General features: G+C 37.2%; 1 protein-coding gene across 1 annotated transcript in view; it reads left to right on the top strand.

Moving 5' to 3' along the window:
- The window catches only part of Taf1 (TATA-box binding protein associated factor 1), a 320,423-nt gene that overhangs the window by 190,679 nt on the left and 102,921 nt on the right, over positions 1-26,823 (top strand). The window contains exons 17-19 of the mRNA XM_067146785.2: positions 12,265-12,398; positions 22,851-23,019; positions 23,107-23,254. Of these exons, the coding sequence (XP_067002886.1) occupies positions 12,265-12,398; positions 22,851-23,019; positions 23,107-23,254 (451 nt within the window). The remainder of the gene's footprint in view (positions 1-12,264; positions 12,399-22,850; positions 23,020-23,106; positions 23,255-26,823) is intronic.

Below are 26,823 nucleotides of genomic sequence, written 5' to 3'. Positions count from 1 at the left end.
CAACACGGGAAAACGGAACATCCGGGAATGAATGAAAACCATCAACAATTTGGCTAAACATCACAAAAATGAAATATGTATAATTATAATCTTACAAAAACTCCTAAACCAAACCAAACTACAGCCCCAGTGGGACTTTGCCTGCCAAGCGACCGCTGTTCAGCCCGAAGGCCTGCAGATTACGAGGTGCGACGAATCCTCTCGGCCGATATTCCTCGCTCTGTAGATCGGAGTCGCCATCTCACCATTAGATAGCTGCACAATTAAAGGTAATCACGTAGGCTGAGTGGACCTGGAATCACACTTATATCCAGGTAAAATTGCCTGACCTTGTCGCAATCGAACCCGGGCCCTCTGGATGGGAGGCGGGCATGTTAGACCGCGAAATCGCATTAATTACCGATACGCGAGTTCAAAATCTCGAGACTTTATATTCAGTTTTACAGGGGAATCTTCGTCAGTTTCCCGTGAAAACAACTTTCAGTTCAGCAACTTTGATTAGCCTAGCCAAACTCTTCGAAAAATCTAATAACGCCAAGCCAAACGACAATCGACCACAAGTAGTTTTTAATTCTCTCATCTAATAAAATAAAGCACATTAGATACAAAAGCACCCAAAATGATAGCGAAACCCGTTCATTTCTTAATCTTTCATTGTAATTTGGTCCCCGGTATACTGTTCGTAGTCAGTTTCTGAAAATCTCGTACCGCGCAAATTAGGTCTACATCGACTTTTTCAACATAATTGAACTCGAAAACATGGTTTCAAATGTAAGTATCGATTCTTAAAAGTTCTCGAATGCATTATATTCAATTCTGCGCGTCACAAATCCAATCAAATTGGAAAGATAAAAGAAATATCAAAACTTCAGAAATTACAGTTATTCGTGACCTTGAGGTCATCTGTAAAGCGCGCTCGCTGCACATGTCAGTACGAGTTTGAAATGATACCAACCATTTAAAATGTAACGTGCGCAAATAAAACGACTGCGGTTTTTTGGTATTTTAACACGAAAACGTAAAATTTCCAGTCTTACAGTAATAGGCAATCCCAAAACCTCCCATGGCTTTCTTTTTTTTTTTTTTTTTAATGTAAGGTGCAACATCTGTTTTGGTCTCGCTAACATAATCATGTAGGATAATATCAAAAATACTGAATTTGTTTTAAGAAGGAGCAGTTTCGATTCCTGCCTGAAAGCCCAGTTACTCTGCATTGCCCTGAGCAAAGTGCCGAAAACCTCTTCGGCAGTACGAACGAAAAAAATGTAAAAATATAAACATCTAACTCTGGACATAATATGGACGTTTTATAAGTGCGAACATTCGACGAAACTCGTTCCGTCTTCAAGCAGAGCTGTCGAAATGCGCCGTATCTCCTTGCAATTATTGTTGTGGCCACTTTCTGCTTTATGATTTTCCGAGATTCTCTAAACAATACCAACCGAATGCGATGCTAAGGTGGTCCCTTATGCAAGTTCACCGCCGATCGCTTTTCCAGTACGGGTACAGTACTTGCTTTAATTATCGCAGTGACGGGGCGTTAACGCCAAGATCCATAAATATGGCATAGCCGTCCTTTCGTGAGATACAGTTTATTAAAAAACGATTGATCGAGGATTTAGCGTTGATGGGACTGGAATTTCTGGACGGTTGATCCGGGAAATCGTTTCTTCAAGGAACGGATAATGCGGGACTTTTACAACGTGATTTAATTACGATGCTCGCGGGACCACGTAATTTGAACGCATATTCCGGGAAAACGTATTTCCTGGGAACGGATAATCGAGGTTCCACTGTACATCTTTTTGTGGTGGTTGATAATAATATTTGTTGTACATAAATGAAGATGTGCATTAGGTTGGCAGGGTGGGGAAGGGGACATAAAATAATTGGAATAAGACGGTACACTAATAAATATATGCGACCAAACCAAACATACGCAGGGTAAAACTTAATTTACAGGTAGTTCAAACGACAGTTACGGAAAGAATGTGGAAGTACTGCATTGGCATTATTTCTTAATTCACTTCTCTTTCTGGTCTTTTCCCTAATTACTTGGGGTCAGTACTAAAGTGGATTAAATCTAATTTCACAACCAGACGCTAACCCTTTGTGGAGGGGCGTATTCACTATTACCGTATTTCTCCCCATCCAAGACGACCCCCACTTTTTCTTTCAAAAAAATTAAATTAGGCTTAAAAACTGCTTTGATATTGTGATGCCAATTTTAATGAATGGTTATTAAACACATGGAAATGAAGAATAATCGTGCTACCACAAGAAAATATGGCACAGTACTCAATACATTACATTTTTCACGTAGAGTACGAGTTCTGCTTTCGCAGTCGTTTTGATGGCAGCACCCTATTGAGGTCCGTGGGAAGGTATGATGTTATCCTTTTCAGACCTGAAAGAAAACTGGCGGTGTGAATTTTTGTTTGTACGTCAAAAACTGACTAAAATGCTCTTAAATACGTATATTTTTAGTTTATTCTACAAAATAAAAGTTACAATTGTGCATGTCAGGACTTAAAATTCACTACTTACAAAAAAGAAAAATTACCTCAATGCATGTGAATATACATATGTACATGATCAAATGTTCTATTTTACAATGGGGAATAATTTAAAACAGTTAAAAATCTTCGTTCAAACACAAGTAAACATTACATTTTCTACGCTGAGGACGTGTTTTGCTTTTACTGCCTTTTTGGCGGCACCACCTTGTCGTCAGACCTGAAAAAAACTGGAGGTGTGAGATTTCGTTTGTATGTCAAAAACTTACTAAAATGCTCTCAGATACATGTTTTTACAGTTTATTTTACAAAATAAGAACTATTGGCTGAAGAACAGAACCCACACAATTGTACGTGTCAGGACTTAATTCACTACTTACAAAAAAAAAAAAAAAAGTTCAGCTCAGTACATGTGAATATACACATGTACATGATCAAATGTTCTATTTTACAGTGTGGAACTATTTTAAACAATTAAAATATTATACATTACATTTTTCACGTAGAGTACGAGTTCTGCTTTTGCAGTCGTTTTGATGGCAGCACTCAGCACTCCCGCATGCACTGTCTGTAGGAAAACCTAGCCCACACAATTGTGCGTATCAACATTCAAAACCTCATGGTATTATGTACGGTGTTGTAAGTTCACAATTTACGTTCGCTAAACAATTTACACACTTCATTGATTGTATTCTGATATTCAGTAAAGCTTCTAGATTAATAGGAATGCAATAAATAAATACTTACTTTAGGCATTACTGCATCCTGCCATCCTGCTGATGAACTGTATTTTTAAACTCTTCTTCCTGCCCCCTGGTGGTTAAGTGGTAAATAAAAACAACTGAAGTACTTGCTATGTGTCCCGCACAAGCACTGCAGTCCGGTCTAGCACCAAGAAAACGTCAAAGAAGCTCAGACATAAATAAAATACGAACCCGCACAATAAATTGTGTGTACACAGGCTGAAAGGGGTATGGGAAAGAAAAGGTTCTCGATAGTCACCCTCGACTAATCTATTAATTATTAACAAAATGAAATGAAATGGCGTATAGCTTTTAGTCCTGGGAGTTTCCGAGTGCATGTTCAACAAAATGAAAAGGATACAAAATCAAATTAAACAAACCAAACAAATGACATAGTAGGGGACAATTAGAACACTAAATCAAAGGACATTTAAATAAACTTACAAAACAATAAGTAATCTAATCAAGCTCTTCGGACAATAGGAAATTAACTTCAACATAGAATTGACACTGAATGACTGAAGGCAATCTCAGATAAAATAAAAATTTTAATATGACGTACAATATCGCTATCCAAGAAAGAAAATTACATTAACATTAAATTACAAAATGCTAAGCCTGAAAAGAGAAAGGCAGAGGCCGGAAATGGACCAATCACAAAGTAAGCAATAGGGACACAGAATTTCACCAGACTCCCGTATTCACCAATTAAAATGTTAATATACTGACCAATCAGTATACATCTCACTACATCAGCAAGTTTCTGGATGTTCCAGTTGCAAAACATAGAAATTTTCATTATTAAAAATCTACATCTGGCAGTACAAGCTGCCACAAAAGTTAGTTAGCAATATTGTTAAATGCACCATTACTCAACATTACAAAATTCTTTCAAACCAAAATCAACTTTCATATTCTTCATAGATCGAAACCTTCATAATTAACAGTTCATAATGTCTCGTTTTCTTCACATTTCCAAATTTAGATAGATAAAAAAATATATACATAAGTGCGATTGAGATTTCAATGTCCTTAATGTTTTTCTTGAGGTTTCCGAAATTACAATACAACATCTTTCAAAATACAATGAAACACAGCTGTCGTAATACCATGGCATCCTCCCCCTCTTCAAATTCGAGCATAGCTCGAAGCTAATAAGTTTTACTATAATTTAAGTTAACTGGGGGTTTGACCTGACACTCAGCACCACTTCAATTCAGTTTATACTGATCTGCATTTAGGGCAGTCACCCAGGTGGCAGATTCCCAACGGTTGTCTTCGTAGCCTTTATAAAAAATGATTTCAATGACATTGAAAATTTATTGAACATCTCCCTTGGTAAGTTATTCCAGTCCCTAACTCCCCTTCCTATAAATGAATTTTTGCCCCAATGTGTTCTCTTGTATTCCAACTTTATCTTCATATTGTGATCTTTCCTACTTTTAAATACGCCACTCAAACTTAATCGTCTACTAATGTTATTCCATGCCATTTCTCCGCTGACAGCTTGGAACAACTCATTCAGTAGAGCAGCTCGTCTCCTTTCTCCCAATTCTTCCCAACCCAAACATTGCAACATTTTTGTAAAGCTACTCTTTTGTCGGAAATCACCCAGAACAAATCGAGCTGCTTTTCTTTGGATTTTTTCCAATTCTTGAATCAAGTAATCTTGGTGAGGGTCCCATACACTGGAACCATACTCTAGTTGGGGTCATACCAGAGACTTATAAGCCCTGTCCTTTACATCCTTACAACAACCCCATAACACCCTCATAACCATGTGCAGAGATATGTATCCTTTATTTACAATCTCATTTATGTGATTACCCCAATGAAGATCTTTCCTTATATTAATACTACCCCAATGAAGATCTTTCCTTATATTAATACCCAGATACTTATAATCATCCCCAAAAGGAACTTTCACATAAAATTTACTGATAAACTGAATATCCAAATGAAATAAAAAATGAGAACAGTTCAAGAGTCCGCATAAAGAAATCCAACTCACTGATATAAGAAATAAAAAGGCACAAACAACACCTTCATACCAGGGACTATCAGATTACAGCATGACACACCAAGATCACCAAGCCTATCTGTCCTCCAACACTCAACAGTACAAGTACACATACGAAACACCGGTGAAATGACGCCTGAATCAGGCAGTACCAACCAAGGAAAAAGGGCACAACATGACCTCAATACTACCAATTCCTTCACACGACGGTACAAGAACATAATACACACAAACCACCTGTGCGATGACCCCTAAATCAAGTAGTACCAGCAAAAGAAAAAGGCAAAACATGACCTCAGTATTCTTGATTCCATCACACAACAATGAGGCTATATTAGAACCAGTATCGTACTCCCAGGAGAGGAATGGCCTCTCAGCAACTAGTCCTAAGTCTCAGTACATATAAATGCCTTCCCAAGGCACCCAAGACAAAAACAAATGACATCCACTATATTTACAATATATATAAATATGGATGGACAGATATGATAAGGCTACCAAATTTAGGAAGCTTACTCAGCTCACAGGACCCCATAATCAAGTGAACTGGGTAAATGAATATAGAAGACACCAGCCAGAAACAGATGAGAATAAACACTGAGAAATTTAAATTAAGAATGGATAATTAAAAGTAATTAATTAAATTTTACTAAATTGTAACACCTGAAAAATTTCACGACAGATTTTAATGGCGAATTTAGAATAACTGAAACACAAATCTTGATGACCTGCTAAGCAACAACAAATTTAACTGAAATTAATAGCTCAGAATAATGATACCGAAAACATCTGAAGAAAACCTTCCTAGTACATAATTTACAATAAACAATGGACACTATTCTCCATCTAGCCACCTTATACAAAGAAAGAGATTACTGAAGAATCTCATATCAGACGAATGCCAGATTTCAAATATGTCATGAGCGCAAGTGCAGATCCATAATCCATCAAATGTTTGCCACAGTGGCCTCAGCTTTGTTTGGTCTAACAATATGGTGAACTACATGCCACCGTATGAGACTATGCCAGTCTTGATAGAACCCTCCCTAGCTAGTATAGGAATACATGGGTAAATAAAAATACATGACAAGGAAACAGACAATTACACGATGGAAAAGCTCAACAGACCAACAAGGAACATTTTCAAACACATTAAGAAACCCCATAACCTCTTATCTGATTTAAGACTTTAGTAACTGGTCAGGAACCGCCCCAAGTAGTCCCATACCTACTTGGAAATGAACCCAGGTACAGTAGAAGACCGAACACAACACAGCACATGTCTAGAAATTTAGATATACCCTGAGTCAAAACACGACATTACAGAATTTTGTTTTATAATCACACACGAAGAATGGGAGCCTCCGTGGCTCAGATGGCAGCGCGTCGGCCTCTCACCGCTGGATACCGTGGTTCAAATCCCGGTCCTTCCATGTGAGATTTGTGCTGGACAATGCGGAGGCGGGACAGGTTTTTCTCTGGGTACTCCGGTTTTCCCTGTCATCTTTCATTCCAGCAACACTCTCCATTATCATTTCATCGCGTTTATCAGTCATTAATAATCACCTTGGGAGTGGCGACCCCATTGTAATAACAGCCTATATATGGTTCATTCATTACATCCCTGACGTGGTCAAAGACTGGACAACCAGGTTGTAGGTTTTCAATCACACACGAAGAATAATGCCAAATAAATCACAGCAGGTGACAAGAGATGAAATTTGAAAATAATTTGCTGAAACACCAGATTGCAACACAGAAAAACACTTGAAAAAGATAGACGAAAAATTACCAAGTTAACCTAAAATTTGTTGCTGAATATTTACCAGAACTGATGTTTAAAAAAAAATCCAATGAAACTCCATGCTAAAACTTATTAACCCAAACACGATGATTAGTACAATAATCAACACTACAGTTTACAAAATCTGAAGAAAAGCAAACAGAACGCGACACGAGATAACTCTAGGATGTAAGGTGTGCATAACTCGCAGTGGATCAAGCGCTCAGCTATCTTCAACACAGATACTTACTTCAGCTGTTTCGTGAAGTCAGATAAGGAAGTGCAGCACCCAACATAATTTAATGACGTAGTTCCAAGCAGCAGATAATCACGCAGATATTACGATAGAAACACACGGATCTAGAAAACTTTCAATGATCAAACACATATTGAAACTTATTAGAGAAAACTTACAGAATTTGAACATGGCACATGCAATGTGATAATATAACTTTATATGAAAATCAACGATTAAAACGAGGAAAAAAAAAAGGAAATTACGGACAGTGAATTACCATTTCCTCCAACCGTTAATTACAGGGTGATTCCCAGCAACATATACTCTACATCCCGGAATGAATAACACATTTAGCTGCGTAATCCGGAAATAATAGGCAGGTCCCTCGTGATGTGAATCTCAAACTCAAGAAAGGATCATGAAAAACAACAGAAACCGGCATTAGGAATGCACACGTAACAATTAAACCACTTAAAATGTAGTGAAAAAATATTACAATATTAGGATATAAATAGACTTTTGAAATTTAGCTGAGAACAATTGGCGCAGGCCTCCCTGTCTTCCACAACCCACGCTCTGCTAACATTGTAGCACTTGAGCACTCTACACATTGTAATAATAATAATGAAATAGAGATATATGGAACAAAATAAAATTACCACCATGGTTCGAGATGCAAAAACTTTAACTTATAGGTCTACTAAATGACAACTACGGAAGGATGTGAAAAGCAGAAGGAACCCTACTAGACCATGCGATCGTATCTCATTGTGGAGAAAGAAAGGTTCCCGTCTAACACCCTCAGCTAATCTATTAATTATTAACAAAATGAAAAAGATACACAATTAAATGAAACAAAATAACATAGCAGATGAGAATTAAGAACACGTAAATAAAAGGATATTTAAATACATTTATAAAACACAAACCGTACTCTGATCAAGTTCTTCGGACGATAGGAATTAAACTTTAACATAGAAGTTGACACAGAATGAATTGAGGCAACCTCACACGAAATAAAGATTTTAATATGACATACAATATTGCTATTCAAGAGAGAAAATTACATTTAAATTTAATTACAAAATGCTGAGCCTGTAAAGAGAATTGCCTCCGAAAACAAAGATGCTATTACTGTCTGTCGAGGCATAGTCATTTAGAAAACCCAAAATTGGTGAATGTGGAAGTCTAGGGGGAAACTCCGATACACAAAATTAAAAGTTACATTACCATGGAAAGTTACTTAAATAAAACAAAGGTCGAAACACCAAACTGAATAGCGCTCACCGTGAGGTCGGAATCCACATGATGAAATGGACCCGAGGCGTGTCTGCTCGCTAAGTTGCTCAAAAGCAAAAGAAAACAACCAAACAATGCTCTCGCAGATGAGCCGAGATACTGGAAATTGTGCGATCACGAGTGGACCAATGATATTAGAATCATTCTGTATTGAAGGTTTTCACTTTACAAAGGTGAAAAATTGAGTGTATCCTCCTAATTTAATACATCATATATTCCATTATTAGACGGAGTAATCAAATTCAAACATGTTTCGGCTCATTTGAGCCATCGTCAATGAAAAAGGGGGGTGAAATGATTTACACAATACAAGCTAAAAAATGCCAGAAAACATAATGAAGGAACAAAAGAGAGCCTAGATGGAAACAAAATTAGCACAATATACAATATTAACATCATCATGTGGAGCAAAAAACAATTCACTGCGATAAAATTCAGTGAAACAGGGGTTAACACAAAACATAATTGAAACTAAAAACTGTGTTAACCTAAAAAGAAAAGAAATGAAAACAAATGATACAGCTGATACAGATGGAAATGAACAATAAGTGCACATACAGGCTTGATTTCTCAAACTTTTTCGCACCCGCTCCCCTCCTAGGCAATTCGATGTGATGGGTTTCTACAAAGATAGATTTTCGACAGTGATTTCATCCTGTTTTGTATTGTTATAAAACCAATATTTTGTAAACTAAGAGGACCGCAACCTGACTGTGTGCATTTATTGTTCATTTCCATCTGTATCATTTGTTTTCATTTCTTTTTAGGTTAACACAGTTTTTAGTTTCAATAATGTTTTGTATTAACCCCTGTTTCACTGAATTTTATCGCAGTGAGTTGTTTTTTGCTCCACATGATGACGTAAATATTGTATATTGTGCTAATTTTGTTTCCTTCTAGGTTCTCTCTTGTTTTTTTTCATTTGTTCCTTCATTATGGTTTTTGGCGTTTTTTAGCTTGTATTATGTAAATCATTTCAAACCCCCACTTTCACTGAAGATGGCTCAAACGAGCCGAAACATGTTTGAATTTGATTACTCCATCTAATAATGGAATATGTGATGTATTGAAGTAGAAGGATACACTCAATTTTTTACCTTTGTAAAGTGGACCAATGAGGACACTGAATTTCCCCAGACCTCCACATTCACCCATTAAAAGTGTTGTTATACTGACCAATCAGTATATATCTCATTACATCAGCAAGGTTCTGGATGTTTCGATTGCAAAACATAGAAATTTCCTTACTAAAGTTTTACACATGGCAGTACAAGCTGCCTCGAAAGTTTATGATGATAATAATTTCTAGCTTGCCGTCCCAACACAGGTCACAATTAGGATAATCACATGTGACCAGACCCTAAGCTAGAGGAATTTAACCCAATCTAGCGAAAATCTCTCACCCAGCTGGAAATCAAACCCAGGCCCCCCTGAACCGAAGGCTACTTTACTGACCATTTAGCCAAGGAGTCGCACTTGGTTAAAACATGGTGACTGCTAATTTAACTGTTCGCTTTTATTGTCGTCACCATATTGACACATACAATTTTGTTTATACTCTAACTGCAGATCAGAGTAAGAATCTTGGATCACTAAAAAAAAAAAAAAAAAGGCACCTCATTTCAGAAACACACAATGGGGAAAAAAAAATTCTGTTCATGAAGAATGGCTTCTCAATACAAACTTTTAAAATGTTGGAGGAAAGAAAACATCAATTACAACTGTCTTGACGTGTGAACTAGGAAAGAAAGTTTCTTTGTCCTTACTTTCATATACAATTGGACTGTGTATCACTCCTTATCTATCACTGTGTTTAATACAGGTTCCATTGTCTTATACTGTACAGTTAAGTAAGTTCATCCACCTATGCCAGGGTCTCTCTTTTCTTTCATTTAGCATTCTAATTTTTGCTTTACCGGGCGAGTGGGCAGTGCAGTTAGGGGCGCGCAGCTGTGAGCTTGCATCCGGGAGGTAGTGGGTTCGAGGATCACTGTCGGTAGTTCCAAAGATGGTTTTCCGTGGTTTTCCATTTTCACACCAGTCAAATGCTGGGGCTGTACCTTAATTAAGGCCACGGCCACTTCCTTCCCACTCCTAGCTCTGTCCTATCCCATCGTCGCCTTAAGACCTATCTGTGTCGGTGCGACGTAAAACCAATAGATAAAAATTATTTTTTTTGGTAATCCTTCTTCATTCATCATTTCTAAAGCTGGCCATCTCTCTCCATTTTCTTCATTTTTGTTTTGATATACATTCGCACCATGATATCTCGAATCACCTCAGGAGCTAAATTTTATTTTGAGTTTGCAAAATTTTGAGATAGAGAGAAATCCCATTTTTGAGCATATATACCCCATAATGAAATTATATGTATTTACCCATTGATAAAGTGTTAATTAACCATATAAAAACAAACTTGAAGTATTTTATCATTTGAATTACAATACTAACTATAGCATCTCGTTGAAGACGGAATACATACAGGAGAGGAATATGAAACATACCGTCGTTAACACATTGGGAAAATATTTATTAGTTAGGTGTGTTTTTTTTTTTTTTTTTTACTCGTAAGCTTGTTTTCTTCCACCACCAACAGTTATTGCTGTGAAAACACTATCATTTACATTCGACTGACATTGTATTTAGGATCGAAGAGTAACCACTGCATTTAACACCTGGTCGGCTGACGGTACAGGAGAGGGTAGACAGATATGTGCTATGTAAATATACCGAGGAAGATATACTGTTGTGCGTTAAGGAACAATAACACACAAACACAAACCTTAAATATTGCATTGTACAGTTAATGTTTTCCAAATTTGAGTTACAGAATATTGTCGGCTTCTAGGGAAAGAACTTCTGCTTTGAGAAATTGAGAAATTTGTGTAATCAGAGTCTGGGAAATAGAGAAATAAATACACCTAAAGAATAGGACATATGGTCGAGAAATTGAAGTTACTTAGAGATAAAAATTCATATAATGGAGGTTCAATATATTGAGATTCAACTTTATTAATCAAGAGAGATAGGAACTGTGAAGGGAGGATAGGGTATGCACATGAGGAAGAACCCAATGGCTGACTAGTGTGGGTAGAAGAAGCAACAGATTCATAATGTTGTGAAGGTCTCCATTACTTTAATATGTTTGTCTCTGGCTTTTATGTGCTCTTTGCCTTCTGTCTTTCTTATTGGCTTCCAGAGCATTAAAGTATTCCAGTGAGACAAAATGATGACATCCTAACATCTTTTCTATAGCATTTAAAGGTTCATTAAACAAATAACATTATATTTTCTTTCTTTCCTCATATCATCACCATTGCCATGCATTTTTCACATTGATTCTTGTTTCATTTTGTCCAAACTTCCCACTTGAACCATCAAGCTGCTTTTACTTCTTCTTTTTCCTCAATTCACAATATTGTTTGCAAATATGAGGGCTATTTTGTTTTCTACTTCTGGTGGGACATAAAATAAAGACAAATCTTCAATAATTAGGAGGTAGCAACCCTGTCCCAAAAATTGACATTAACAAATTTGCAAAAACCTATGATATGTATATGTATTATAGGCTGAGGAAGATAGCCATTTATCCGAGTGTTTAGGTTCCACAGAAGGTTTTGCACTTTTTAGTTGTTGTTGGATTAAAAGTCATGTTTTATTTTCAGATCAAAAAACTCTCTCGTTGGGAAGTTATTGATGTGGTGAGAACTCTTTCAACTGAAAAGGCAAAAGCAGGTGAAGAAGGAATGACAAAATTCTCTCGAGGCAACAGATTTTCTATTGCTGAGCATCAAGAAAGGTGAGTGTTTGTGGAGCCATTAACAACTAGAAAAATATGAACATATAAGATACAAAACATTTCTTCTTTTTTCTTCTTCTCCCCCTTTTTCTCCTCCTCCTTCTTCTTCTTCTTCTTCTGAAGTAGTGTCCAGACAGAAGGGCAATCATGGAGTAATTTTTCCTGTTCAAGACATATCATTTCTCAAAATTGATAGTATTATCCATCATTGAAATTTTTTTTTTTTTTAAATGTTCCATACACGTGTTTGTTATTACAAGTGGAATTAATATTATAAATACAAATAGGTTTAGGTAGTTAATTTTTTCAAAATAAGAAAAGGAATAGCCGAAGTTACATTTACTGAAAAACTTTTCAATTAAAAAAAGCACATTTATTAATATTCTGAATTAACACCTTAAAATTAAAACATTGTTGTTTGTAAATTATTTGTTGGTGAAGTTCATTACTAAGTGCACTGATGTAGTTTGGTTATGATCTGGCACTTTATGGCATGAGATCATTGCTTGCAAATTTATAAACATCTTCACAGTTTGTACTTGTATGATCGTAATTCACTGTCACTTGAAGTTGAGCTTTAATGAAATTGACAGAACATCCATTTCTATTTATTGTTAATGAAGAATTTATTTCCATGAATGTATTAGATCTCGGGATGCTGAATAAAATTAATACCACTTTACTTAAAATGTATTGCAAACCATCCACTTCATGGTCCGTATCGATAGATCAATCAGTCAATCTGCTTGATTACTTAAAATGTTTATAACATTGTGTTCAGGTACTGAAAACGAAAACCTGAAACCTGTTTTCCAGTCTTTGACCGGGTCAGGGATGTAATGAATGAACCGTATATAGGCTATTATTACAATGGGGTCGCTGCTCCTAAGGTGATTATTAATGACTGATAAATGCTATGAAATGATAATGGAGAGTGTTGCTGGAATGAAAGATGACAGGGAAAGCGGAGTACCCGGAGAAAAACCTGTCCCGCCCCTGCTTTGTCCAGCACAAATCTCACATGGAGCGACCGGGATTTGAACTTCGGTATCCAGTGGTGAGAGGCCGACGCACTGCCGTCGTGTTCAGGCTCTAAAGAAGGAAAAAAAAGAAAACCCACTTTCTTCAAAATGTCACCATCTTCTATCTTTACCTTTTCAATGAGTTAGCTGTACATTACAGCGCCTGAAGGGTGGCGTTTGCTGAGAGACAGCTATAGGAAACTATTAACCAAGTCGACCCTGCAACATGGTGTTTGATTTTCATCGGCGAAAACCTCAGTTTTACACTTCTGTCGACGTCGGCTTGTGCATCATGAACCGGAACTCCACTTACGAAACAGTGTGTTACCAATGGTAACCTGTAGATTCCTGGGTCTCCATTTTGATAAGAGACTAACGTGGCAGCCCCACACCCGTCAGTTGAAGGCTGCCTGCATGAAGTTTCTCAGCGGCATTTCTTGGGGGGATGACCATGCGGTGCTGCTACGTTTTTACACGGCAGCAGTCCTCTCCTGAATTGACTATGCAAGTGTAGCTTATGGCTCAGCATCGAAATCTACGCTGAGCCTTTTAGACAGTATACACCAAAGTGGAGTTAGGCTGGCAACGGGAGCTTTCCGTACTAGCCCCATTCCCAACCTACTCGCCGAAGCGGGAGTTCCATCTTTACAGATGAGGAGGCAGCAGTTATTCCTCACATACACTTGTCAAAACTCGTGAAATGCCGCTACATCCAGGCTGTCAATGCATATTTAGTACCCAACACCACCAGAGGTACCAAGAACAGCCGAATGCCACACGGCCGGTTGGGTTTCGAATTGATAGCTTGTGTCAAGATTTAAGTATAGATATCAGTTGTTGTCTTAAACAAACTTTTAGCAAGGTACCTCCGTGGTTAGTTCCGCGACCGGAAATACGTCTAGACCTACTCCATGGACCCAAGGTGAACACAGATTCCTCCATTTATCGGAGGTATTTCCAGGACTTCGTTCACCAATATCCGGCCGTGAGACATATCTTCACGGATGGTTCTAAAATTGGAGAACATGTTGGTTGCTCTTTCATCACCGTTGATATGAGCATGATCTCGCTTCCTAGTGTATGTAGCGTGTATACTGCAGAGTTTTACGCCATCTTAGAAGCTCTGTAGTTTGCATTGGGTGACAAAAGGAACCACTTTCTTATGTGTACCGACTCGTTAAGTTCTCTGCAGTCTATTGAAACCCATTTCTCGCAACACCCACTGGTGCAGCAGATTCATGACCTTCTAGCCAGGTTAACTAAACCTGTCACTAGAATCACTTTTGCATGGCTTCCAAGCCACATTGGGATTGCGAGAAACGAATTTGCGGATATAGCTGCAAAGGAGGCGGTACCGTCAAACGGGGCGATTTTGGACACAGAGGAAGTTTCGGACAGTATGGTAGATTTGCTGTATTTTGTTGCATAGCAATAAGCCGCCGGTGCTTTGCACTTCCGCGCGCGTTTTAGTTTGACATTGAAGTTATGTTTCCCGCGTTCTGTGCTTTTTATTACAAATCGACTTCATACTTTGGAAAATTTCCCGTGTGCATTGGCATTGTTGAAAGTTCATGCATTAACATTAAGTGGATACTTTCGAATGTTGTGGCTGGAAGGAATGCATTATAATTATGGTTCTTAGTGAGATCAACTGACTGAAGGATTTATAAACGATTGCTGTGGAATTTTGGTGTGATTTAGTGAAAAATAGTGTTTTACGCACATTTTACTGAAAACTGAACGCAGTCTGGGTGATTTCGGACTATGCCTAGAAATTATCAGAGGCAGAAAAAAGCTGCTTCGAGGTGTAATTGCGAACCAAAATTATTAGAAAAAGCCGTACATTATATTAAAAATGGCAAGTTGTCTTATAGGAAAGCATTTGATTTCTATGGAATGCCGTGATCCACCCTACAAAATAAAGTGCGTAATGTACATCCAAAAAATGGGAAGACAACCAATGCTAAATGAGAAAGAAGGAAATGCTCAAGGGAGCTCGTCACCCTTCGGCCATGCTTCAACCCAACACAACCTGCTACTTCACGCTGCCGCCACAAATAAAATGTTCTTCCTGGGAAGTCGAATTTTGGCTGTGTTCCGCCGAGATGAAAGCAGGAAGTAGTGCAGAAACAAGTGATGGCGCTGGCAGCAGCAGTGAAAATGAATGCGATGAAGCACACAATGAATGTAATGACGTTCTAGTGTTGCAAGAAGAGGCTTTCCTTGTTGCAGATTATAAATACAAGTTGAGGAACCAAGAGCATACGGGCAGTATTTTGGCCTGGCCTGAAATATTCGTTCAAGGGATGTGGATGTCAAATACTTGTGCCCATATAAAAACAGCAGAAAAGTGTTTGTGTTCCCTAACATCCCTGCTGAGGATACAATAGCTAAAGAACAAAGTTTGAAAATACTTCCAGTCCAAATTGAGAAGAGAGGAATGCTTATTTTCAAAGAAAACATATTTTAGATTTATAGGCCGTGGCAACTATATGTTCATTGTATCGATCTTTTTTTGGTCTGAGATTTGTATCATTCGTAAGAAAATTTATTAAGATTTCTCAATAGGATCTCTGTGCAGTTTATAACTATTAATATTTCAGTTTAGACTGGAAAACTTTACATTTACTTTGTCAGAAAAAACAAAGATAGATCAGTAACACATTCCATTTATCATTACAATGATTTTAACCAGCTAGTCATATTTTGGACACTTTGAGAACACTTTAAATATCACAAAACTAAAGCAAACAGAATAAAGAATTGAAATAAAGGACTATTTATGTCCAAAATCACCTAATACGCTTTGAAACTTCGGACAGTGGTTTTTTGTTTTCTCAGGAAAACCTGTGTTGGCATATATTTTTCATTTGTAGGGTATTGCTTTAATTGGATATATTCGTCATTATTAGGATGATAAACAATACAATTTAAGATTCCCTTTTTGAGTTAAGGCGAAAATAACCTCAAAACCATCCGAAATCACCCCGTTTGATGGTACTTTTACCTCCAAGACCTATTAATCTACCTGCTAAGAATATTTGTTCTCAGCTACGGCTTGGCGTCCTAATCAGAGTGGCTAGCTAACTGAATTCCCAATAAGCTGAGAGCAATTAAGAAGACAACCTCCATGTGGCATTCCTCTTTCCTACCTTCACATAGAGAGGCCATAGTATTGTGTAGGCTGAAGATAGGTCATGGATGATCTACACACTCTTATCTCCTAAAGAGGGAAGACCCTCCAGTGTGTTCTTGTGGTGCTGACTTCACCGTGGCCCACATCCTCACAGAGTGCACCGATCTCTCTGGCCTAAGGCGGAACCTCGGCCTGCAGGAAACACTTGAACACATACTAGCCAATGACGCGGCTACTGCTGATCTCGTCATCCGCTTTATGTGCGACAGTGGATTAATCAAGGGTTTGTAAATTACAAGTATACTGTTACTCAGGGAATGCACGTTCCCTTTTGATTCGTTAGGAATTTTTCGGCCTAATTCAAGAATTTTTTGTTTTATTTTGTATTGCGTTTTGAAATTCCTTCGTTAAATAAATTAGTTTATTTTAAATTTATTTTCCACTAATTTGTTCAGAGAGGGTGACTACCTAGTTGTACTTCCTCTTAAAACAAAAATCATCACCACCACCACCACCACCACCTGTCATGATAACTCCTAAACTCTTCATACAAGATCAGATCAAAAAGTTTCTAGATTAGCTCTACAGTGCACCACTAGATGGCAGCACAGTGTTGCACTATCAGCTGTAGTGACCTTCAACCTTCACATCACTGTGTTAATATCAGAAGTTTCAATAGTGATGTTTTTTTTTTTTTTTTTTTTTTTTTTAAACATTTAGGTGTGGTAGTCTGTAGTTGCATCATGGAGAGGAAAGTGGAGCAACGAGTTACCCCGAAATTTTGCGATAAACTGGGCAAATCAGTCACAGAGACATAGAACGTGCTTCGGCAAGCATACAGCAATGAGGTACCGAGTCATATGCAATGTTTTGAGTGGTACAGGTGATTCACAGGTGGAGGAACATCCCTTCTACGAGCATCACCCTGGAAAATGTGGAACAAATTTGGGGACTTGTGCGTGAGAATCATTTGAAGGTGATGAAGACATTGGAGTCTTTATGCTGTTGTGTCATACGGGTTAGTGCAGACAATCCGAATGCCAGAATTGAACATGTGTCGTGTCACTTCCAAGATTGTCTCCTGTTTCCTGACCCCGGGAGTGGAATGAACATTGTGTCGCAGTGTGCCAAGATTTCCATGAGCATATATAACAAATTGTACCATTTAATTGCCCTGATTATTTTGGAACGAGATGTTAAAATTGCTATTTTGCCATGAATAACGATAAAGTGTCATACGTCATGTGGCAGAAATGTACAGACATGTGGAATCAAAGAGGCAGAAAATACGGACTATAACTTACAGACATGTGGAATCAAAGAGGCCGTAAATATGAAGTAAGAAAGTACACAACAACGGAATCCAAATGGCAGTGAGTTAGATAAATGCTTTGAGTTTAAATTGTTAAAAAAGACCAACAGTAGGAACAATCGAACATTACACTTTAAAAAAAACAAGACGAAGTTTTATGTAAGGATTGATACACAAGAAAAATAGCTTGTTTTAAAAGGAAGGTTTCTTTGAATACTGAGAAAACGAGACAACATTTAATCATAACGCTATATTCCTATTATACGGAAGAAGATTCCTAATTGGAATATCCGAAAGAGAACAAAAAGAATAGCTGAGCGCAGATTGGAACCGAATTAAAGATTATCATATATTTATTAGAGAAGACGTTGAAAATCACTTAAAGTATTTGATCATAAAACAAGGCAATATTTAAGACACCATTTAGATCATTCAAACTAAAGTATTGACATTTGAGACGTCATAATCTACCTTGTTTATCATAGAAATAATTCAAGAAAGTTCTATAAATAGCAAGATATGAAACTAATGATGCTTTCAAATATGTTTCTTATGCTTGTCTATGAGATCACCGCGATAACCAGCTAAATTGAAGATGTAATTGACGTCTGGCTGTAACCCGATCGGCTATTCCTACAAACCCGAGACTAGAGACCACAACCTGGATATGTGGCAGCCATAATCCGGAGATGATCTCCCCACAGGAGAACGAGTGAACATCCATCCCAGTCCAGAAATGCAGGCAGAATAAATTAAGTTTCGTTATATTTATTTAAAATTTATTAATAACAGAGTACGATCATCAAAATAATTCCTAATAACCTATAATAAAAAGTAATGATGGTATTTTCAAGGGGAATTTCACTTGATGCTGAGTATTTCAACTGATTTAAGTAGAAATGGCAAATTATTGATGGTAGTGTCTTCATAATGTTTTATCAATATCATTAACAAGCTAGAAAATTTCATCTATGGTGTTCCTTGACTATTTGCAACCATGTGATCGAATTATGAAATGATACGACCATGATATAACCTTATTTCCAAATTTGTTGAGGATATGTTGGAGAATTTTGCATATTTCTTAGGGAATATTTTGGAATACGTCTAATTACGATTAATATATATATATTTACTTATTAGTATATTATTATAGGAATGCTACACACCTGAAACATTACTTATTCTGCCTACATTTATTAATAAAATTGATTTTGAACAATATGAAACAATGATCGAATATTATGTAAAAAAAGAAAAAGAAAAAGAAAAAGAAACATTTCATTGATTCTATTTAAAGAAAAAGAAGCATTTCATTTCATTCTATTTTCTCTAATAATTATGTACATATGTAAAACACAATATCGTATAAATATTTGATATGTGGATGGAACATAGTAACATGTCAAGATTTTATATTTCAAAAGAATTTAACAACTCTTAGGTTATATTCCTGAAGAATTACATTTTATTTTATTCTCATTATATCTTTTCTTTAATTTTTGAGTTCGGCAGTTGAAATGATTGATTAATTTATGTCAAGATAAGGAGTTAAATAATTTTTTTTAAATTTATTTATTTTTGGAGGAAAATATAGGATTTAAATTACTTTATTTATGAAAGTGAGACCTTGGATGATAAAAAAAAGTTTGATGGATTTTGAATTGAAGATGAGGAAAATAATAATTTCAGAATAATATTTTTATATACCTTGAATGAAATGCTACTGTGTACAAGAGATTGATGTGGAAAGATTTTAAATTATCCTATTTTTAAAGATCTTGAATAAAGTTAGTAGTTAAGAATTTAACTTAATATTATTTTCATTTATAAATTAAAGGATTAATCTAAGTAAATTTCATAAGGGCTGATAAATAATTGAATATTAAATCAAGTATATTTTGATTTGATGACTTGATTGATATGCCGAGATACTAAAAATTAAGAGAGGGAATTCTCACTTGGACACACATAAAAAATTTTCTTTGTATAATTAAATCCCTGAGACATAATTCGTAGCTAGCCGAGGATGTTCTTGTACGCCAGCAGAGGACACCCAAATAAAAGATGCAAGAAAAATTGATGCCCAACTGTGAAGCAAAAAGAGAAAGGCACCGGGGTTAGAAAAGAAAAGAGTCGCTAACGGTTCAAGATAAATGATCCCCAGTCCAGTTGCGGTTCAAGAAAATTTGGCGCCCAACAGTGGGGCAGAAAAAGGAAGAAAGAGAGAAGAGAAAGACACTGTGGGTGTGTGTATGTTGCTGCATATCCTCCTCTCATACATTTAATTTGAGCACTTCTATGGCACTTTCAAAGTCCTTGAAATGAAACTTGTTCAAAGTGGAATCGCATGGGACCAAAATATTTTTCTTTGTTAGAAACAACTGTGTGTAAAGATGGGAAGAAGCGAACATTTTGATAAAATGATGAAATGACAGCAGCTTGTGAACATAAAAAGAAGGCATATCAGAAATGGCTCCAAACAAGGACTGATCCAGACAGGGAATAGTTCATAGATGAAAGAAACAAATAATTGTTAAATCCAACAAGTTGTGGGGAAGATTTCAGTAATAACCTGGAAAGGCTGGGTCAAGTGGCAGGAGACCTTTCTGGACAGTAATAAAGAATCTTGGAGGGAAAATGAAAATGAATAGTGTTTTGGGTAAATCAGGAGACCTCATAAAAGATCACTGAAAATCATTGGACAGGTGGAAGGAATATTTTGAAAATCTTCTCAACTTAACAGGAAATCTTTCTGGTGACGTTGCGAACAGCTGAGATCATGTGGAGAATGGTTACAATAATTAGTTTTATTATGAATGTAATTTAAGCTAGCCCCAACAGAAAACTGCTGTGATTTGTAGATTCAGTGCCTTATTTCCACAGGAATCTATAATTTTTCTCCAGTGATACAAAAAAAAATTCCTTCTTGTTCCTTAGTGTCATTATCCTTTCAAATACATTGTTCATAAATGTTAAGATTTTACCCTATAAATGTTTTCTTAAACATGCCCTTGAGTCTATCAACACAGATTTCTACGTTTTAAGCACTCATAAATGCCAGTTGACTATATCAGGGTTTTTTTCCAGTCTTTGGAGAACTGAAAACAAGCACCTAATCCTGGCTATACGCATTAAAAGCTGATGTTTATTTGATATATGTAGGCAAGTCAATAAGTATCTGCAATTTTTCTCTGATTGTTTTTAGATTGGCTCTATGGTGTTGTGTGGCACCGTTGTCCGTGTCTGTGATGGGTTTCAGCATTATCAGATCAGTACAGCTTGCGCTGTTATGATGTAAAGATGGCCGCGCCACTCTCTCTTTGCACCAAGGAAGAACAGCGTTCCGTAATCCGTCTTTTGTCGTCTGAGGGTGTACTAGGAGCAGAAATTCATAGAAGACTTTCAGCACAATACGGGGACAATGTTTTGCCACAGCGAAGTGTTTACCAGTGGACTGAACAGTTCAAAAGCAGTCGCACCAACATGAACGATGAGGATTACCACCTGTTTGCTCCACTTAAAGATGCTCTAAGAGTTCCGATCAACAAGTGAAGGAAGTGGCGCGTATGTTGTTTGCTGCAAAACCAGAAACCTTTTTTTGACCTTTTTTGCAGTGGGTATCAGAAAGCTTATGAAATGGCGGACCGTGTGCATTGAAAAGCAGGGTGACTATGTTGAAAAATGATATCAATAAAAAAGTGTGTACTCTTTTGTAATAAATTATAAAAATCCATTTGCAGCCATAACTGATGCCAATAATGAACAAGTGTATGATATGATCCTGAATAACAGACAAGTGACTGTTGATGACGTGGCAAACCAAATACACATTAGCTGTGGTTCTACGTGTGCAATCATGCATAACAGGCTTAACTTTAACATCGTCTGTTCGAGATGAGTTCCAAAACAACTCCATCAAGAGTAGAAGTGCAATCGTGTGAGAATCTTAAGAAATTCAAGAGTCAACCTTCTCCAGGAAAAGTGATGCTCACATTTTTTTGGGACTCCTGGAACATTACCAGTAAAAGTGAACATTACAGTGATATGCTGGTAAACAAGCTTTTACATGCAATTTACAATAAACGCAGAGGTCAATTGTCAGAAGGAGTTCTTTTGTTGCATGACAATGCGCGTCCACATACCGCTGCCACATCGCTCATACTCTTCAGATGCTGCGTTTTGAGATGTTGGAGCATCCTGCGGACAGTGCTGATCTCGTCCCGTCAGATTACCACCTGTTTGCTCCACTTAAAGATGCTCTAAGAGCTCCGATCAACAAGTGAAGGAAATGGCGCATATGTTGTTTGCTGCAAACCCAGAAACCTTTTTTGACCTTTTTTGCAGTGGGTATCAGAAAGCTTATGAAATGGTGGACCATGTGCATTGAAAAGCAGGGTGACTATGTTGAAAAATGATATCAATAAAAAAGTGTGTACTCTTTTGTAATAAATTATAAAAATTGAATGCAAATACTTATTGACTTGCCCTCGTAACTATCCACTTTAATTTCAAACAATGGCTAGACCAACTGAAGATAGATGTAGAGAGTAGAGGAAGCAACTGGAGGGTGATCACAGAGAGAGAGACTTACATGGACAGACAACGCCTGCAAGAGCTCGTTCAATACCACCTTACCCGGCAAGCTGGAAGGGTTAGATGAAGATGATGATGCTAGTTTTTTTGCTAGTTGTTTTACGTCGCACCGACACAGATATGTCTTATGGCGACGATGGGAGAGGACAGGGCTAGGAGTGGGAAGGAAGCGGCCGTGGCCTTAATTAAGGTACAGCCCCAGCATTTGCCTGGTGTGTAAATGGGAAACCACGGAAAACCATTTTCAGGGCTGCCGACAGTGGGATTCGAACCTACTATCTCCCGAATACTGGATACTGGCCGCACTTAAGCGACTGCAGCTATCGAGCTCGGTGATGATGATGATGATGATGATGATTAAAGGATTTCCTATTCTTGTGTTACAGGTACAAAGAAGAATGCCAGAGAATATTTGACCTGCAGAATCGTGTTCTTTCTTCAAATGAAGTTCTATCTACTGATGAAGGTGAAAGCTCTGATGAAGATAGCTCAGATATTGAAGAAATGGGCAAAAATATAGAAAATATGCTTTCCAACAAGAAAACAAGCACCCAGGTGAGTTTAACAACCATTTAATTTTATATTATCATGAAGCAAAAATCACACTTTAATGGAAACTCTTCCTATCTTTTTATATAATAGCTGTCTTTGGAAAAAGAGGAACAGGAGCGTCATGAATTGAGGAAAATGATCATGGGAGAAGGTGGGGACCAAGATCAAAGGAAGAACAAAGATAAGAAGAAAGAAGATGATGACAACCAATCTCTAACTGGTTATAGCTCTCAACCTGGTATGTAACATAAATATGTGCATTGGCAGAGTTACTGATAGATGTATCTCTATATTTCAAAATTAAGTTTAAATTCTATTTACCTATAATTATTTTTAAAAAAAGTTATGAATACTATGGGCATTTGTGACATTAAACTGTCACTTTTGCCTGTAAACATACCTCAAGTACTTGTGTATAGCATAAACTCAAGTTAACAATATTGTTTGTGTGGGGATAAAAAGATAACAAATCCATAGCACATGCAGCTCTTTAAAGACCTTGATCTGCCAAGACAACCATTGCCTATCAAGATAGCCTGCAGATACAGTCAAAACTAGTTAGGACGTTTTTGTAGTGACCAAAAAATGGAACGTCACATAGAGAGAGTGTGCTAAAATATGAAAAACAATTTCGCTGTTAAATTTAAGAAAGAAACAAGTGTTTAATGAAATAAATAAAGAAATAATACATTTTAAGAACACCAACATACTAAAACTTTAATGTCAAACGTTCTTAGAAACGCGAACTGTACATGTCACTGACAATTATGTTTGTAGTTGTAACATCAAAGTCCAACATCTGGGCGATTTGCACACGGTTCACATGTTGTTTAGCTTCCACTTACTCAATAAACTTTAATTTTTCGTCGTCTATAAAGTGTCTAGCTTTCCTCTTCTCCATAAGTGAATGTCCTGCAAGCCACTATGCACAAGTACAGTAGGCCTAATTTATGTACGTTGTTACACAATTCATTTACAAGCGTAAAATTAAGTACCAACATGTCAGTTGTATACAAAGTACAATAGGCCTAATTTACATACGCTGTTACACATGTAAGTACTGTAGGCCTAATTTACGTATTTACGTATACACGTCACTCGAGTCGCTTTCACACGGCATGGGTGTAACACACACCCGTGTCACCATGTGTAGTAATGAATATTAAGTTAAAAGAAGGTATATAATGGTTCCACTTTTCAATACTATTAAAATAAGAAATGTAAGTTTACATTCCTATTTAATTAAAATTGGTCCCGGTTTCAACCAGTATTCATGGTCATCATCAACCAAATACAAATAAGTGTAAAACAATGCATAGAAAAATGAAATGTGAAGTTTAAATAATTCTGTTTGGTTTCTGCTAGTGAAAATCTTTAAGGAGCACTGTGCGTTGAAATATAGCCAAAAAACACAAATAAGATGCACAGGTAAGAATGAAGTTTAGATGATGCTGTCAGATGCAGTTTAGGGCCGATGATCTCAGATGTTAGGCCCCTTTAAACAACATGCATCAGATGCAGTTTATGGAGCACCGTAACACATAAGGAAGCACTGTGCATTGAGATTTCAAAGTTATGTAGAAGTCTAAAGTCAAATATGTATTTTTTAATTGTAGTTTATGAGGCACTGTATAATTTTATCAATCAATCAATCAATCAATCAATCAATCAATCAATCAATCAATCAATCAATCAATCAATCACTACTGATCTGCATTTAGGGCAGCTGCCCAGGTGGCAGATTCCCGCAGATTCCCTATCTGTTGTTTTCCTAGCCTTTTCTTAAATGATTGCAAAGAAATTGGAAATTTATTGAACATCTCCCTTGGTAAGTTATTCCAATCCCTAACTCCCCTTCCTATAAACGAATATTTGCCCCAATTTGTTCTCTTGAATTCCAACTTTATCTTCGTATTGTGATCCTTCCTACTTTTAAAGACACCATCCAAACTTATTCGTCTACTGATGTCCTCCCACGCCACCTCTCCCCTGACAGCTCAGAACATACCACTTAGTCGAGCAGCTTGTCTCCTTTCTCCCAAGTCTTCCCAGCCCAAACTTTGCAACATTTTTGTAACACTACTCTTTTGTCGGAAATCACCCAGAACAAATTGAGCTGCTTTTCTTTGGATTTTTTCCAGTTCTTGAATCAAGTAATCCTGGTAAGGGTCCCATACACTGGAACCATACTCTAGTTGGGGTCTCACCAGAGACAAATATGCTCTCTCCTTTACCTCCTTACTACAACCCCTAAATACTCTCATAACCATGTGCAGAGATCTGTACCCTTCATTTACAATTCCATGTATGTGATTACCCCAATGAAGATCTTTCCTTATATTAATACCTAGGTATTTACAATGATCCCCAAAGGGAACTTTCACCCCATCAACGCAGTAATTAAAACTGAGAGGACTTTTCCTATTTGTGAAACTCACAACCTGACTTTTATTCCCGTTTATCATCATACCGTTGCCTACTGTCCATCTCACAACATTATCGAGGTCATTTTGCAATTGGTCACAATCTTGTAACATATTTATTACTCTGTAGAGAATAACGTCATCTGCGAAAAGCCTTAAGCATCAGTAATGCGTGTCCATTTTAATATTAATATTTTAATAGTATTAAAAGATGGAACCATAACTTAATATTGAACTCACCTCAATACGGAACAGTATGAAATTCTTGTCTCTTAGTATGTAGTATGGGTGGTTTCACCTGCTTCCACTGAATCTTACACACACAATAGGTCGAGTAGTGCAAAAATCCCTGCACTTTCCAGTGGATCCTTTTCAGTCTGGGTAATAAATATGGACCATCATAGTTTTCGTTTACCTCCTACATTAAGAAAATATTAAAATAGTTCACGCATGCTATGTCGTTCACATTCCTTTAGAGAAGGAGATGGGTACAATTTTGAGGATAATCTCTCAATAAATGATATCACACTTCCCCAAAATACCACTGGTATTTCCGACATTAAAGTTATTAAGTTTTCAATGTCTATTTCAGGCTCCATAACAACCGCTGTAAATCACACAGGAAAAGAAAAACATACAAATAACTTTTAAATTGGAAATGAGAAATAAATATGTCAAATGGGAGAGACCCGACCTACAGTATTTTTGTTTATCGTCTAAATCCATTTCTGATGATGATGCTGATGCTTGTTGTTTAAAGGGGCCTAACATCGAAGGTCATCGGCCCAAATCCATTTCTACTTCCTTATAGGTACACTATCGGGTTCTGATACAGGCTGCAGTACTGATTTTGCGAGCACAGCCGATCCGCAGTGTATAACAACGTGCTTAAATACCGCAACTCACCACAGGTTGCCCACTCAAACATTTCTGCCGTGCGCTGTTACTCTCCGCCTGCACATCATCTGAAAGATTCTATTTGAACAATGAGTTCTTAGTTTAAGCCTGGACGGACCGGCGGCTAGACGCAGAAGCGGGTCGAATGCATGCTGTCTGAAAGAGGCCTCATGAAAATTAAGTACCAACACGTCAGACGGAAAGATAATAAGACTGGCTTGGGACTGATGCTCCCTGCAGCTGTAGGCCAACACGGAACCGCGCTCTGGGACCGTGAAATAAAGTTCTCTGCCAAATCCCTACCCAGGCCAGTTGTCGCTGGCCTGTCGAGCGCGCAACGTGACTGGAACGCTAATTTAAATTTATTATGGGGGGGAGTTACGAACGTACCAAAGAGTGACGGAAATGTGCTATCCAGGTTTCTTTAGCATGTATTTAATAGGACACGTCCTGGGACTTTGGAATAATGACGTTATAACCAGGGAAA

This window comes from Anabrus simplex, chromosome 5, assembly GCF_040414725.1.
Source record: "Anabrus simplex isolate iqAnaSimp1 chromosome 5, ASM4041472v1, whole genome shotgun sequence".
NCBI lineage: Eukaryota > Metazoa > Arthropoda > Insecta > Orthoptera > Tettigoniidae > Anabrus > Anabrus simplex.
Note: the sequence above shows the minus strand (reverse complement) of the source record. Positions and strands in the feature narration are given on the sequence as shown.